This window comes from Cydia strobilella, chromosome 19 (genome assembly GCF_947568885.1).
Source record: "Cydia strobilella chromosome 19, ilCydStro3.1, whole genome shotgun sequence".
In the NCBI taxonomy this organism is placed as follows: Eukaryota; Metazoa; Arthropoda; class Insecta; order Lepidoptera; family Tortricidae; genus Cydia; species Cydia strobilella.
The window spans coordinates 12,863,742-12,880,313 of NC_086059.1; the positions used below are offsets into that span (position 1 = coordinate 12,863,742).

The 16,572-nt window shown below is 40.1% G+C and overlaps 2 protein-coding genes across 5 annotated transcripts in view; one reads left to right on the plus strand and one right to left on the minus strand.

Moving 5' to 3' along the window:
- Positions 1-16,572, plus strand: part of LOC134749910 (prestin) — a 52,973-nt gene that overhangs the window by 16,506 nt on the left and 19,895 nt on the right. For 3 of the 4 annotated variants that reach the window (XM_063684921.1, XM_063684920.1, XM_063684919.1), the window contains 6 exons: positions 10,232-10,332; positions 10,960-11,121; positions 13,169-13,314; positions 13,861-13,936; positions 14,212-14,288; positions 15,666-15,830. In XM_063684921.1, coding sequence (XP_063540991.1) covers positions 10,232-10,332; positions 10,960-11,121; positions 13,169-13,314; positions 13,861-13,936; positions 14,212-14,288; positions 15,666-15,830 — 727 coding nt within the window. Of the gene's footprint in view, positions 1-10,231; positions 10,333-10,959; positions 11,122-11,299; positions 11,402-13,168; positions 13,315-13,860; positions 13,937-14,211; positions 14,289-15,665; positions 15,831-16,572 lie in introns of those variants that run through there. The other variant, XM_063684922.1, reaches the window with a different exon arrangement.
- On the minus strand, positions 110-2,161 carry LOC134749898 (uncharacterized). Its single transcript, XM_063684901.1, has 2 exons — positions 900-2,161; positions 110-820 (listed from the first exon to the last, which is right to left on the minus strand). The coding sequence occupies exon 1, from the start codon at positions 2,029-2,031 to the stop codon at positions 1,078-1,080; it is 954 nt and encodes a 317-aa protein (XP_063540971.1). The 5' UTR covers positions 2,032-2,161; the 3' UTR covers positions 110-820; positions 900-1,077.

Consider the following 16,572-nt stretch of genomic DNA (forward strand, 5'->3'; position numbering starts at 1 on the left):
GTTTGGGCAATCTCTTCACAGAACTTCCTCCATGACCTTCTTTTTGCTTTCCTGATTTGTTTATTATATTCAGTCAGCGCTCTACCACACCTTTCCCATTCATTCGGTGTGGTCGAGTGATTGAATATGCGACGTGTGGACCTACGGAGATTTTCTAGCCTTTTGTTCCACCACGTCGTTGTGTTAGTAGTTTTTGACTCTTTCAGTGGGCAGCTTTGTTCGTAGGCCCTACGTATGCCTTCAGATATTAAATTAACTGCCAAGTTGAGAGAATCTGGGGTTTTGACATATTTTGGGACATCCTTTAGACGGTATTCGAGGTCGGCCTTGTAGGCTTCCCAAGACGTTTCTTTTGGATTTCTACGCGTAAGTGGTTCCCTATCTAGAGAGCCTTTTACCCTGAACAAAATATGTCTATGGTCCGACATTGAATTTTCGCTGCTGACACGCCAGTCGGCTAGGCAGCTCGCCGCCTTTTCAGTAGCGAAGGTTATATCTAATACTTCTTGCCTAGCTCTAGTTACGAAGGTGGGCGTATTGCCCTTATTCAACAAGTGCAGGCAATTAGTAAAGATAAATTGGGATAGTAACTCACCCCTTTTGTTGATTCCAGTGCTCCCCCAGATGGTGTGGTGGGCGTTGGCGTCACATCCCACAATAAGTTCCGCCTTTTGTGCCTGAGCGTACTCTAGCACTTTAGTCAGTTCTTCTGTGGGATCTTGCTTCTCTCCGGGCAGGTAGGCGGAGCAGACTATTACCTTGCGTGCTCCTCTCCCTTTGAGATCGACGTAGGCAGCTACTTGGTCTTCACTGCATAGTTCTGTAACAGGCAAGAAGTTAATATTTTTGTGAAATACGATGCAGGCTCTCGGTTTGGCACCTTTTTCGTAGATCAGTACCTTTCCTGCCCTGTTCAGTCCTGGTGCCATGGACTTGGTGTTGATCCATGGTTCTTGAATGAGAGCGATGTCCAGGCCATTTTCGCCAAAAAGCTTTTCAACGACCGCTGTGGCCGCTATGGCGTGGTGGAGATTGGCCTGAAGGAACATCACCCCCCTACCCCCGAATGCGTCGTGTTTATTTGCCACCGCGGTGGGCACTGGTGCGCCCTTGGTAGCCTCCTCTGTCCCCTTTACCCCTTGGGCGGTTGTTGCCCCTATGGCCTCCCCGGTTGGCGAGAAACCGCTGCGCGCCCGATGATCCTGGTTTGGGATTGGGTGTCGAAGGAGCCGCCCGTTTTGGACCTGAAGGCACCTTTCGGGCAGGCGTTTGGGATAAGGTGTTGGGTGGGTTAGGGTTTGCATCCTGCGGTGGTGGGTCTAGGGAAGGTTGAGTTTCGGTCTGTTGGGTTTTTGGTTGGCCCTTTAGCCGAAACTGGACCTCCCGGAAACCTAAGTTTGCCTTTAGGCCCTTTTTTTGTAGATTCTCCACCGACATGTCGTCCAGAGATAGGGTTACCATAGCCCCACTCTTCTCGACTTTGGTGTGGAGAATCTTCCAGTGCTCTGTGTACAGCCCCTGGTTCTGTGCATAGAGCAGAGATAGCGACTGCTTTACCTTGGAGTCGTCTATCTCTGGGATGAACACCATCCCTATATTAGGCTTGGGAAGCTCATTTTCAGGGATAACCCCGAGATTGGCTTCCGGCCATGGTTTTAGGGATGGTGTTATTAGTTCAAGCCAGGCTTTTGACCTTTGGTCACTACAGGTGATGAGTAACCAGCCTGGCTTGTATGAGTAACCCTTGAACTTTGGTCCCTCGTCCATCTCCAGGGTCGCAATCTTTTGCAAGATGGTATTGCAGAGGGACTCCAGTTGCGCGACACTCATCGGCTTGGAGTCCTTGATTCCGACTCGGACTTGGCTGAGGACCTCGTTGTAGGGTTGTGAGGGTTGGGGTTGGGTTGGGGGAGTCACAGTCACCCTTGGGTTCTTGCACATGTTACCCTGTGGTGATTTTTCCTCCGAGCGCGGCCGTTTGGCCGATTTTGGCTCGGGCCTGGAATGTGTGGACCCGAACTTGTACCCCATTTTTTTAAGCTCCGCGAAACCCTTTGCGGACAGTTGTAGCGCCTCCTCATGCGCAACTCCTAGTCCTCTAAGAGCTTTATAGCGGCCCTTCGCTGAGCCCGTCAATTTCTTGACGGACTTGCGTGTCTCAGGGTTGGGAGCCTTCGTTAGGTTGCTTGGGCGATGGGTATCGCTCCTTTCAACCGTGTCGGCGCTCTCCACTCCCTCCATGGCTTGCTCCGATGTTTGGGCAGAGTTTTCCGCGCCTACCATCAGGGGCATTAGTTCCTGGCATAGGTCTTCCAGGGTACCTTCAGATTTTTTATTGTTATTCTCCATACAAATCCCACGAGAAGCTAGGGAAAAAAGTGTCGGTTGCCAGCAGAGCCCCGCTTGCTGGAACAAGGCAAAATACACCTCGAGGTTGCCCGGTATCGAGGGTCATCGTTAGCGGCTGAGCTCCCCCTCAGCCACGCATCTCTCGGCACGATTGTTCGACCTTAGTTTGGGGTTTTTTAAAGAGGTTGTCTCCTCTTGGAGTGGAGTAGGAGTAATGGTGTGAAAGGAAGCCTAGGGTTTGCATTCCGGGTCCCAAATGTGCGGAGGAATTCCGCACATTCAGGCTCCGGACTGCAAACCCTAGGAGAAGGGAAGATAAGACGGAAATAACAGACAGGAAATGACGTTTTGGAGCATGGGATTACAGACGGGAATTCTAGGGTAAGGAAAGGAACACCTGGCGGGTGGGGATGCCACATCACTTGGCGTGGCCCACACCAGGCGGGGCCCTCATACTTGGCTACTAGTGGTCCGGGGTATGTTGGTAAATGTAGCGACGCCCGTTACGACCACTAGCATTGCCCGGGGGAGACGGCCCACCCACAAATGTAACCCTGGGTGAGCTCGTCCCTGATCCGCGGCGGCAGATACAGGGACGACGGGGACGTGTATGATGGACTTGAGGTGTAGGCCAATAGCCCAGCGTCGCATACCTGAGCGTACCTACCCCTCCACCCCCCCTTTTTTACTTACTTATTGGTCTTACTTAGGACGTCCAAAGTCTCGGTACAAAAATACGTAAATACTAAATATTGTGAACTATTATACTTATAATATTTTAAACTAGCTTTTGCCTGCGACTTCGTCTGCGTGGAGTTAGTAATTTGGGTAGCTTATTTTTTATCCAATCTGCTTTTTATCAATTTCCCATACAAACTTCCACCCCCCTTTTCACCCCCTTAAAGGATGATTTCTGGGATAAAAACTACCCTATGTCCTTCCCCGGGACTCAAACTATCTCTATACCAAATTTCAACTAAATCGGTTTAACGGTTTAAGCGTGAAGAGGTAACAGACAGACAGACACACTTTCGCATTTATAAAACTAGCTTTTGCCCGCGACTACGTCTGCGTGGAATTAGTAATTTGGATACCTTAATTCTTAAACAAATCTGCTTTTTAATCCACCCTTTTTTCACCCCCAAATTGGTCCACACTATATACACCCCATTTTTTACACCCTTAAGGGATGATTTCGGGGATTAAAGTTATTCTATATCCTTTCCCACAGCTCAAACTATCCCCATACCAAGTTTCATCTAAATCGGTTCAGCGGTTATTGATTCCCCATACAAATTTCCACCCCCCTTTTCACCCCCTTGAGGGGTGAGTTCTGGGATAAAAAGTATCCTATGTCCTTCCCCGGGACTCAAACTATCTGTATACCAAATTTCAACTAAATCGGTTCAGCGGTTTAAGCTTGAAGAGGTAACACACAGACAGACAGACTTTCGCATTTATAATATTAGTATGGATTAGTATGGATATGTATTTTTAAGTAGGTTTCTACATGAGTATTACCCGTTTATTTACTAAGGCGGTTACCGCCTTATGCCTTTGGAACTGGAACATATCCTATTGTTCCAACAGTAATATTAATTAGTTCACTGTGTCAAGCAAATACATAAATTAAATTATTAATAGGAGCTATATATTTTATTTATTTCTTTAGTAAACGACAGTTGCTACAACAGATAATGCCTACATCCAGGTACAATGTCCTTTAAATAAGTTATCTGTATAGAAGAATAACCACAGTTCTTATCTAATTTATTCATTTATCGATAAAAGTTTTGTCGATAAATCAGTGTACGTCACTGGCACGCTTCGTTGACGTTTGACATTATCGACAAACTCACGATGCGCTACCATGAGATCACGCTCGATGAATGTTGACAGCTCGAGTGAAAACAGCGTGAGATTTTGACGTCGCGTTCGAATGGCGGGATATTTAAAAAGTTTATATGTGTTGTCAACTGTACCTAAAACCTAGTTTTTGGGGTTCCGTACCCAAAGGATAAAAACGGGACCCTATTACTAAGACTCCGCTGTCCGTCTGTCTGTCTGTCACCAGGCTGTATCTCAGGAACCGTGATAGCTAGACAGTAGAAATTTTCACAGATGATGTATTTCTGTTGCCGCTATAACAACAAATACTAAAAACAAAATAATATAAATATTTAAATGGGGCTCCCATACAACAAACGTGATTTTTTTTGCTGTTTTTTTTTCCGTAATGGTACGGAACCCTTCGTGCGGGAGTCCGACTCGCACTTGGCCGGTCTTAATAGATACTGACGTACACTAACTTTACGCCTTTGTCTATTCAAGGTATTTATAGTTGGTCAAGCAAATCTTGTCAGTAGAAAAAGGCGCGAAATTAAAAAATTCTATGGGACGATAACCCTTTTTTAATTTTTTTTTAATTTGCCGCCTTATTTACTGACAATATTTGCTTGACCAACTATAGCTTAAATATAGTGGAAGTCCCTTTCTAACAAAAGAAACAGGCCCCTGGTCAATGCCCTTGTAATCGCAATAGTCGCAAAGGTTAGCTGCCATCAATATAATAGTGATATTACTACCTAATGACTTATTTATATTTGTAATATTTGTTGATACGGAATCACATGACTGGGTAAATGGAGCATTTCCAGATAAAGCCAGGGATCTGCAACCCTCTGACGAAACGAAATCATTATTTCGTTGGCTGAGAAATACGTTTGTGCCATGTCCATTTTTGAGCAAAATCGTTTTTTAATGATTCCTATAAGAACAGAACATATGCTATAATTGACACTAATCCTCTCTCTCTCTTCCAAGCTATATATCCCACATGGTGATGGGGTCAGCTTTCCGAATCTTTCGCTTCCACTTCGCCCTATCCCCGACGTCGTCTTCGGACACTTTGCACCCAATCATATCTTTTAGCACTACGTCTTTCCATCTTGTTTTCGGTTTACCTCTGCCTCTTTTACCGGGGATGGAAAGTCGCAGTGCCAAATTTCCAACGTAGTCTGGTGGTCTCCTCCTTACGTGGCCATACCATCGCAGCCTACTCTCTTGCATTTTGTCGGCGATGTCACGCACGCCCAGGCTGCCTCGCACGTATTCGTTGCGGATTTTGTCGAGCCTGGTAACGCCGCACATCCACCTCAGTAACTTCATTTTTGTTTTTTATCAAATAAATAAAAAAAGTTGAGTGCTATTGCATGTCTTTCTAGCTGTAAATTATAATTCTCTTGAGAAAAATAAAAACTGAATTTACCCCATACAAAAAGCTCCACTCCGTCACATTTTTTTGGGGACAAAAAACAAGACAACGAAAAGAATTTTGATCTTGTGGCCCTTTAAATTTTCGACATGAAAAGTGCTAATTAACGCACTGGTGCGGTAACGTAGCACCATATAGTAATATGTACCTATACTATAAAAATTACGTTAATTACGTTACATTTTTATAACATTAACATTTTTTTATTTTGTTAAGTTTTTGTAGTTACAGAAACATTAATATTCAAAATAAATCTCTAAGAGGGCCCGTTTCTCAAAAGCTTGTAGCTTGTAATACAAGTGGAAGTCCCGGGCCCGTTTATCAAAAGCTTGTAGCTTGTAATACAAGTGGAAGTCTCTTTCTAACAAAAGCTATCAAAAAGGGACATCCACTTTTATTACAAGTCACAAGCTTTTGATAAACGGGCCCCCTTTCTAACAAAAGCTGTCTAAAAGTGACATCCGCTTGTATTACAAGTTACAAGCTTTTGGAAACGGGCCCCTGTTGTATAACTAGTTTTGTCTCTCTGTATATTACGCCACATTATCCGTTCTAAAAATGTAGGCATCGGTTTTTGCCAGTTTGTACGAACAGGCTTCCATCATGATACTAGTCAGTGAAATTAACAAATGCTAATATAAACAAAATAAAATGTTATACATACATACATACATACATATAATCACGCCTTTTTCCTGGAGGGGTAGGCAGAGACCACGGATTTCCACTTGTTACGATCCTGACATACCTTCGCTTCCTTCACTTTCATAACATTCCTCATACACGCTCGCCGGTTTAGGGTGTATCAAAGGAGTATAATATATTATCAAAAAAACGCGTCTTCAATTTACCCGTTCCAAGAGTAAATTCAGCTTTTGGCAAACGTTTTGGGGAACGCATCAGGGCGTCTACATACAATGCTATAAATAAACTATGTAACCTCAGGGATTGCACACAAATGGAAGCGAAAAAACTGCTTTTCAAACTGCTGCACTCACAAAATTATGCCGAGACAGAAGCCATATTTAACAAAATTTAGTTTCAATATTGTGTCTAGATTAAGCCTTAGTTTGTAGTTTTAATTGTAACAAAGTCTGATATTTAAATTATAATTGGTTCCCCGCGATACAGGCACTGCCTAGTGCGGAGACCCCTGGAATGTCTGTAACCTTTAGCCGAAAATAAATGATCTTTATTCTTCTTTTATTCTTGACCTGGCCTTTCTTCAGGATTTCCCCGATCTGATCAGAGAAAGTCCGCCGAGGTCTACCCCTTCCAACTCCCGTTTCTACTTCTCCCTTATACACTCTCTTTGTTAGCCTTCTTTCACTCATTCTTTCCACGTGTCCAAACCATCTCAACATACCTAAAATTAAAATTTTATAATAAAATTTAAAAGCGGCAAAATACTGCCTTGGTTGAGACTTCAACTACCGTGTCCCGTGTTGAGGCTGTGAGTTCAAGTCTCACCCAAGGGAGTAATTTTTCCACTTTTAAATTTAATCGAAGCTTAATAGCATCGTTCGCAGTCGTTTCTGCTTGTTAAAAATTAAAATTCAATAATATTGTTAAAATTTAAAAACACTACCACAATATTTTGTAGTAATAATTAAGTTAGTTAATAAGTTAAGTACATAATATAATTAATATATGTAACTAAGGATGACCCCACAGTCAAACTCTTTATTGATCGAGTTTTGCGGGGCTTTGATTATATTAATAATTATCTTTATTTTACTAAATAAATAAATAATACGTATATGCAATCAAACAGCAATTAATCGCATATTAAAAAAGATTTCGTTTTAACTTAATGTTTTTACATTATTTTTCATTCATTTCATTTATTTATTTCTATAACAATATGATATTGTGTTAGAAAAATCTTATAAACTAATACATGCACATAAATAATAGCGGGACATGTCAAGAGATAAAATTCCAAAAATACACTTAAAACAAAAAACAAAAAAATAAGTACAGATCATCTTCCTCGCGTTGTCCCGGCATTTTGCCACGGCTCCATGGGAGCCTGGGGTCCGCTTGGCAACTAATCCCAAGAATTGGCGTAGGCACTAGTTTTTACGAAAGCGACTGCCATCTGACCGTCCAACCCAGAGGGGAAACTAGGCCTTGTCGGGATTAGTCCGGTTTCCTCACGATGTTTTCCTTCACCGAAAAGCGACTGGTAAATATCAAATGATATTTCGTACATACGTTCCGAAAAACTCATCGGTACGAGCCGGGGTTTGAACCCGCGACCTCCGGATTGCAAGTCGCACGCTCTTACCGCTAGGCCACCAGCGCTCTGATAATAAAAAAATAAGTACAGATAAAGTAGGTAATAAAAATGTCATCATTAATGTGTAAAGTTCTGGTAAAGTTACATAAGATAATTTTGTAAAAACAGTTTAATTTGCAAATATCTCGTCAATCCCCAATTTCCCCAATTTAATAACATTTGACCTTTATCTAAACTGTAATCGGTGGACCAACAGTTGTTCGCCCATCCACGACGTTGCGTTATCACGCTGCCTTACTGACCAGTAGCACACCAAATCTGCCCCAGTTACACACGGACTTTCTTATAAATCGAGTAACTTTGCCCGCAAAATACTAGTCAAATTAAATAAACGAGAAACTGAAAATGTGCCCGGATTATTGGATTTATTCGAAAAAACTGACGTGAAATTTTAGAGATTTTTAGAGAGATATAAGTCTAGTGAAATTTTAAGTGTTACATCAAGTGAAGTTAAAAAACAGAAGTCTCGTGATAGTTCAAAATACTAAGAAGGAAAAAATCTTGTGTGACTTATTTTTGGACAAACTTTATCCTTTCAAGTGGCATTGAGTTGCATTTTTGAGTTGAAGGAATTTCGATTTTATTTTAATTAATCAAATTCCAAATTTAAATGACGTTAATTGTCCGCGAGGCGGTTCCTCCCGGGTTAAACAAGATTTTCTTATTTGCCGAGAAAAGTTGGCATAACTATAAACAGTAAACATAAATTGATGGTGCCTAATTTTTATATGATCTTTCAGTGTTTCTTTTTAGTGATAAATAAAATAAAATCAAGCAATAATTTCCGTTTATATGAAAAGTTCACATTAAATCCTTCGTTAGTGTTGTGTTTTTCGCATAAATTCAGCATAAATCGGTTCAGTGATTAGAAAATTAGCTACTCATATAATTTGTATGTTCACGGATTTCCTAATAACATCGACGTAATGCCCGTTTTTTGATACCTGTGTATTTTGAATAGAGTTGAATAATGCGTATGAGAAAAACGTTTATATTCTTCGAGTCGGATCTGACCCGTCTCGGGGAGAGAGAGCCGCTCTTACAGGATTGCGACAATGAATGGCAAGTTACCTCAACACCAAGGGCCTGACACTCTTTGATAGAGAAAAATAGTCTTATTGCAATTCCTATAAGAGGAAAGAGAAAATAGTGCCATGCTTTGTCCTTATCACCGACCGGGTGGCGTCATAGGTAGGAGGCGATGGCGAAATACCGAAATTTATAAGAGTGAAAGAGAAATAAATTTTATATGAATATTCTTTCTCTTACCCCCGGTCGCTCGGTGGCGCGTATACTATGTCTATGTTCAACACCAAGTTTAGCTATAGCCTCACCACGAGCTTGACACTAACCTGATATACTCTGCATCTTCTCAAATGATTTTTTCGCCAAAGACTCTAATCTGTTAAACAAAAGCCTTTGTTCCTTTTATGCGTGCGCGTGCCCATTGTGTACAGTCGCCATCAGATATATCGGAGCGCCTAAGGCGCTCACAAATATGTGAACACGCCTCTATTGTCAAGGCGTTAGAGTGCGTGTTCAGATATTTTTGAGCACCTCGGCCGCTCCGATATATCTGATGGCGACTGTACCATTGAGTCTGAGCTCGTGCTACGGCGCGTGCCATTGTCAGACAATGGTACACAATATGCGGACCGCTCGCATAAAAGGAGGTTTTTGTTTAACAGATTACCACAGTCCACAGGAACTAAGAATGTGCATAGCAGTCTCCTCTGACTGCTGGCAGAACCTGCATGGCCCAATCTTTTTCTTTCCAATTTGAAACATTGTTGGAAAATAATTGTGCACTATATCTGTAATGACATTACTTTTAATTACATTACATTTAATTCAATGATGTGTAATTTAATTTAATTTAATTGGTTCATTTTATCCAATCAATTTAAAAAAATTAATTTAATTATTTATTTTAATTCTATTTTAATTGTAATTTTATATTTAAACAATACTATAATTTTAACTCTAATTTTGAATTTTATATCTAATTTTTTTTAAAGTTGATTGTATTTTAATTTTAATTTTAATTTTAATTTTAATTTTAATTTTAATTTTAATATTTGATATGTTAAATTGTATATGGATTCCGAATTGTCCGAAATAAATGAATTTTTTTTTTTTAAGTAACTACTTTTAAGTAATGTCATGGTTAGGAATTTTCGCTGCATAAAACGAAACAAGAACAATCCTACTGGGACCAGGAATTCCCGATTCTCGCCTTACAGGTTCCCTAAATTCCCTATGTTGCCGAGTTCCCATTGTGATTATTTTTGTTTTTTTTTTCCCAGGGCACGAGTGCGTCCAAGCCAACAGTTCAACGTCGTGCGACGTGTGTACCAACAGGACGCGCTGAACGAAGACGCAGACTACCACGAGCCTGTTCGACCATGTAAGTTGCCAACCACCAACAATACCTATTGCTATTTAATCGCTTATATTTCAGTTTTAAAATTACCTCCAACGTTTCAAAGACTGTGATATGCTGCGCGAGTTATTCGAACTACGCGCACTTGGTTTTGTTTATCAACTTGAACGTTTTACACACTAGAGAAGTAGAGATGTGGCGATAAATCCCGTTTTCGTTAATAATAATGTGTAAAAATCACATACGAGCAAACACTGTTCTACCATAGAGTTGGCAAAAAAATTTCGACCGTCATTTGGTTGGCTACTAAGGTAATGTCGTCTGCCGGGGATGCGGCACACGCTGGTTCGATCCCAGCCTTGGGTACTGGAGGTCTTGGTCACCTTTCCTTTCGTATATGACATCTATTTCAGTTTACCAATAATGTTACAAAGTAATATTTGAAATCTATTACACACAATTAAATCTAGCCAAAAAACAACCATAACCTGAAATAGATATCTCATACTGATGAAAAAGTGACCAAGCCCTCCGCTGGCCGAGGCCGGAATATAGTTGTGTACTTAAAAACATTAAAATTTATTGATAGATGATTTCAGTTTAAAATTGATTTTTGAAGCAAGGGTAAAACCAGTCTTCTATCGTTTACAGGGAAATACCACGTCAAAAAGTGCATCCGCGACTGTGGCATTGCAAAATGCATCTGTGGCGTCCTTCCCATAATAGACTGGCTTCCCAAGTACAAGATCAAGGAGTACACGATTGGGGACTTGACTGCTGGAGCGACTACTGCCGTCATGCATATCCCTCAGGGTAATGTACACTCATCATAAGACGACGAAATATTTTCTTCCCCTCATAGACTGACTTCCGAAGTACAAGCTCAAGGAGTACGCGATTGGGAAGTTGCCTGCTGGAGCGACTACTGCCGTCATGATGTGATGCATATCCCTCAAGGTAATGTACACTCATCATAAGACGACGAAATATTTCCTTCCCCTCATAGACTGACTTCCGAAGTACAAGCTCAAGGAGTACGCGATTGGGGATTTAACTGCTGGAGCCAGTACTGCCGTCATGCATATTCCTCAGGGTAATGTTCACTCATCATAAGACAGAAGAAATATCTATCCTTCCCCCCATTGGCTTCCGAAGTACAAGTTCAAGGAACATACATACTAAGCTATCTATATGCCAGATTATGTGGACGTCATATTTATAATAAATCTTTGTTATTACAATAATATATTTTTGAATGGCATGTTTATAATAAAAATATTGTTTTCTAGGTGTTAAAGCAAATAAATCAAACAGATGCAAACCATCTGTGCAAAGTCTGCAAGTTTTATACAAATATTGTGTTTTTTAATTACATGCACAGCGTGTTTCGACCACAGATTCGATACAAACAATCGTCGCGAATCATGTTGTGCAAAAGTGCTGCCTCTGGCGGTAGAACATTGCAGTATTACTCCCCATTGGTACCATCTTCGAGCAACACCGGCTTCCGACACATCGGAAGGGAGGTGCCAAAGCGATATCTTACCGTACAAATCATTCTGCCATTTTTTGCGGGGGGAAACGAGCACACAGTCGAACTTCTCACTCACTACATACAAAATCCAATCTGTAATGTATTGATGACACAAATACATTGAAAGTGACACACGTCAGAGACAAATCTTGCACACCTCGATCTCTTTTTGTGTACGGACGAGTCACAACACGCACCGCCATAAGGCACAGTTGTGTCAGTTGTGCCTATGCTTCGGCAGAGGGGAAATATTACGTAGTACGAATGCCGTTTCCCTTCTGCTGTCATGATTTATTTATGTTTATATGACAGATAGCAGTTGAATAAAAATTATAATGTGGCAACATCATTGCGTTACCCCGATTAGTACGGGGTAGTTGGGAAAATACCTGGCAACACGGTAGGTAGCTAGGTAGTGGGGCACGAAAGCCAGTTGGACTGGCTCGTGAGACTCGTTCACTTGGATCGAGGCAGTCAAAGAGGACACATCGTGAAGGATCAGTCAAGTCAGAGTACCTGCAAGTACCTCCATTGGGGTATAAGTAATAACAAAGATAGATATAACTCCGTAATAGATAGATACAGTCTAAGGAAAAAAGTGCCTCGAAAATCAAGAAAATTTGATTCTCGTTCAGAGGGCGCTACTAGTTTTGGCCTACAGTCGAATAGATGGCGTTGACGGTTTCGTTTGTTATTTAACAATTTTAACGCATATCAGTGAAAGAACATGGGTCAAAATCATAAAAATAATTAATGCAAATAAAAAAAATCATTTATCTATATTTAAATACATTCTATCGTATTTTTATAAATCTTCATTTTTAGTTTTAAAGTGTGTCGACAGATGGCAGTGAATTTACTGGGGTTACAAAATTTACTATGACAGTACCGCTCTAGTATAAGTTACTCTATGGTAATAATTAGAGTAACCCATAGAAGCTGAATCTTCACACTGTGTTGATCAATTTTTGTTGTATGGTGGACCGCTAGAAGCCTAGAGCACAGGGCGGACACGCTATACAACAAAATCACTTGCGTTTTTATGTGTGAACGGTACGTCTGTACACGCGTCATGCGTCATTGTGTGAGTAAGTTGCTTAAAAACAGTACTGAGCGGCCGGCAAATGGCCGTCAATCTGGTGTCGCGGGGCGAGGTAATTCGAGTCGGGGCAGGGCGGCGCGTGGCCGTTCTGTATGATAATATTATTACTTATTCTGTGCCTAGAGATTAAACGATTATTGCTCGCAGCAGTCATAGATCATGAAAAATTGAATGGCGTACCATTGCCTCTTACTTTTGATAATAAAACATTTTTCATTTTTCAGGAATGGCATACGCGATGCTAGCGGAAGTGGCCCCAGTAGCGGGTCTGTACATGGCGTTCTTCCCAGTTCTGATCTACGTTCTGTTCGGGACCTCACCGCACATCTCGTTGGGGACCTTCGCTGTGGCCTGTCTTATGTCTGGAAAGGTATATTATACAGGGTGGCTAAAAATAAGTGCATTCCCGTGTTGCCAGGGAGGTTTTGGGATTATACTGAGCAACTTTTACTATGGGACCAACCCCGAAATCGCAAAAAAGAAAATTAGGTGTTTCATACATTTTGGCTGGTCCATTTTCGATGGGAGGGTAACTGTCAGATTATAATTTTATTTTTGGTTTTTCCATTGCCTTATTTAACTTTAATAATTCATTATAATTCATATAATAATAATAATTCAGCCTATATACGTCCCACTGCTGGGCACAGGCCTCCTCTCATGCGCGAGACGGTTTGGGCTATAGTCCCCACGCTAGCCCAATGCGGATTGGGGACTTCACATACACCTTTGAATTTCTTCGCACATGTATGCAGGTTTCCTCACGATAATTTATATGCTTCTTGTAAATTCTTGTTAAGTAGATAAAATAATTTAAATTCAAAACAAATTCTAACTCGATTAAATTTAATTATTTTACCTTTTTTCCGACGTTAAAGTGTTATAAAATAATAGTTTTTCTAAATGTCTTTTCCAGGTTGTGAGCACTTACGCGAGGATGCCAGAAATGGACAATATTAGTAATATTACAAATGTAACGAATGTTGTTACAGGTAAGTAATGTATAAAAAAATTAACTCGTAAATTTTTCTTACTGCACCCACTTTGAAAATACAGACAGCAAAATAATTGAAAAAACAAAGAACCTAATTAATAAATTAAATTATTTAAAACTATATTTTTAATTTAGGATTTCTTATTTAGACATTTCTAAGCTATTCAATGAGTTTTTAATTTCTGTTACGGTTGTTTTTCACTAAGAATAACAAACAAGCTTTTTATTAACAATTTTTCAAAATGGTATCAATATTTTATGTCAACATTTCAGATTCAGGAAGCGGACCAATGGAGTACACTCCAGAGCAAGTTCTCAGCGTGTTATGTCTAACTGTCGGTATTATGCAGGTCGGTACTTCCTGTTCCTGATTTTTTTCAGATTATAAATTTTATAACCTCAAAACAAAGAGGGATATAATAAGATAGAGCGGTACTGTCATAGTAAATTTTGTAACCACAGAAAATTCACTGCCATCTATCGATACACTTTAAAACTAAAAATGAAGATTTATAAAAATACGATAAAATGTATTTAAATATGGATAAATGATTTTTTTATATGCATTAATTATTTTTATATGACTTGACCCATGTCCTTTCACTGATATGCATTAAAATTGTTAAATAACAAACGAAACTGTCAACGCCCTCTATACGAGAGTAGGCCAAAGCTAGTGGCGCCCTCTGTTCGAGAATCAAATTTTCTTGATTTTCGAGGCACGTTTTATGCATCTATTACGGAGTTATATCTATCTTTGCTTAAAAGTAGAGTAAGTAAAGACTAGGACAAATCGTGCTCCGAATTTGACAGCAAATGTAGATTATGCGGTAACAAAAGTTGACGTTTGACAATCATCCGACCACAAAACATAATTATGGTGCATTACCGTGCCATCTATACCAGCTGTCAATATCATCAGAACACGATTTTTGCATGAGATTTACATTACTACATAGTACAACCAAAGGGACATTGGTGTCCGCGCGCCAGTTCCGTGCATTCGGAGGTCGAGGAAGTGGGGGGGTGTGCGCCGCGCCCGTACGTACAAAATGACACCACTCTGTCATGACGCCCAACATTCCTAACATTCGTCAGCCGTGCACGGAATTCGCGCGCGGACAGTATTGCGTCAGAAAAAAGTCAATTATCTCTTAGGGCCATTGGCGCGTTCCAGTGCTGGGGTAGGTAGCTAACTAACTCGGATTTAACCGTTCATACATGGTTAAACTGTACTGAATAAACGGTCAACTTCGAGTTGCGAACGCGCAAGTGGCCCTTAATGTTTTAAAATTAAATATCATCATTTTGATTTTGATAAATAATTAAGTGATTTCCCTCCTATTCTCCACATATGTAACTATTAAATTCAGCTTACACACCATACCAGCAATTGTTCTGTCCAAATTCTAAAACATAGTTTACACTCATACATACATGTTAACATAATTCTAAGCCATTTAGTTTCCGACTAACAGCGAGTAAGGGATAATGTATCAAGGGTCTGCCTGAAAACCAGCGTTGTAGTAAATACACTGCAACATTATGCTGAGGCAAGCTCCTATTTAACACGCATGAATATTTCTCTCTGATATGTGCAACTCAATTTCTTAGTTTAAAAAAAAATGTACTACGCTATCTGTTAACTCTGCCATTTCATGTGATGTTGAATAAAAATGTTCTATGTCTGTCTTCTATTAAATCTAATGGACGCCTACGATTTCCAGACTTGTATGTGGATATTTCGACTTGGAGCGGTATCGACCCTACTCTCCGAGCCGCTGGTGTCCGGGTTCACGACCGGCGCCGCCTTCATCGTGATCGCCTCGCAGCTCAAGGACCTGTTCGGCATCAGGATACCCAAGTTGTCGGGGAACCATAAAATCGTGCTTGTAAGTCGAAAATCCAAGTCTTGAACACTGTAACTAACTTTTTTTTTAGTCTGGCAATTTTTTGATTTCATAATCTAGCTTTAGGGCCCTACGCGTTAAACTAGGGGGTATTCATTCTAAAGATTCAAAGATTCAAAGATTCAAAGATTTATTTGTTCAACATAGGTAAGTTACAAGATGTTAAATACATATTTCAGTATCACTATGTCGTGCCTATTGGCATACAAATTCAATAAAAATACACGCTAATCATAATATCACAGAAAACAATAATAGTCAAAACAGGGTTATGTCATGCAGTAAATCTTAATTAGGTAATTCAGTCAAAAATTCTAAAATAGAGTAATATGCTTTCTCGGTAAGAAAAGCTTTTAGGTTTTTTTTAAAAACATTATTCTTGTTTTTACATGCAATTATATTCGCCGGTAACTTGTTATATATTTTGTGAGCCATTCCAAGTATACTTTTTTGTAGAAGTGCCGTTTTATTTGGTACTTTTTGCATAGACTTTAGTTTGTTTTGAAGGCGAACGCTTTTAAACTTACTAAATAGGCTGTGGTTTGTATTTACAAAATTGGCCATTTCGTATATATACAAACATGGCAATGTAAGAATTTTGAGACTCTTGAAAAATGGTTTACATGGCTCACTTTCTTGGACACCGCAAATTGTTCGTATGCATTTCTTCTGAGCCTTAAATACAAATTCTTTATTGGTGGAGTTTCCCCAAAAAAGGATACCA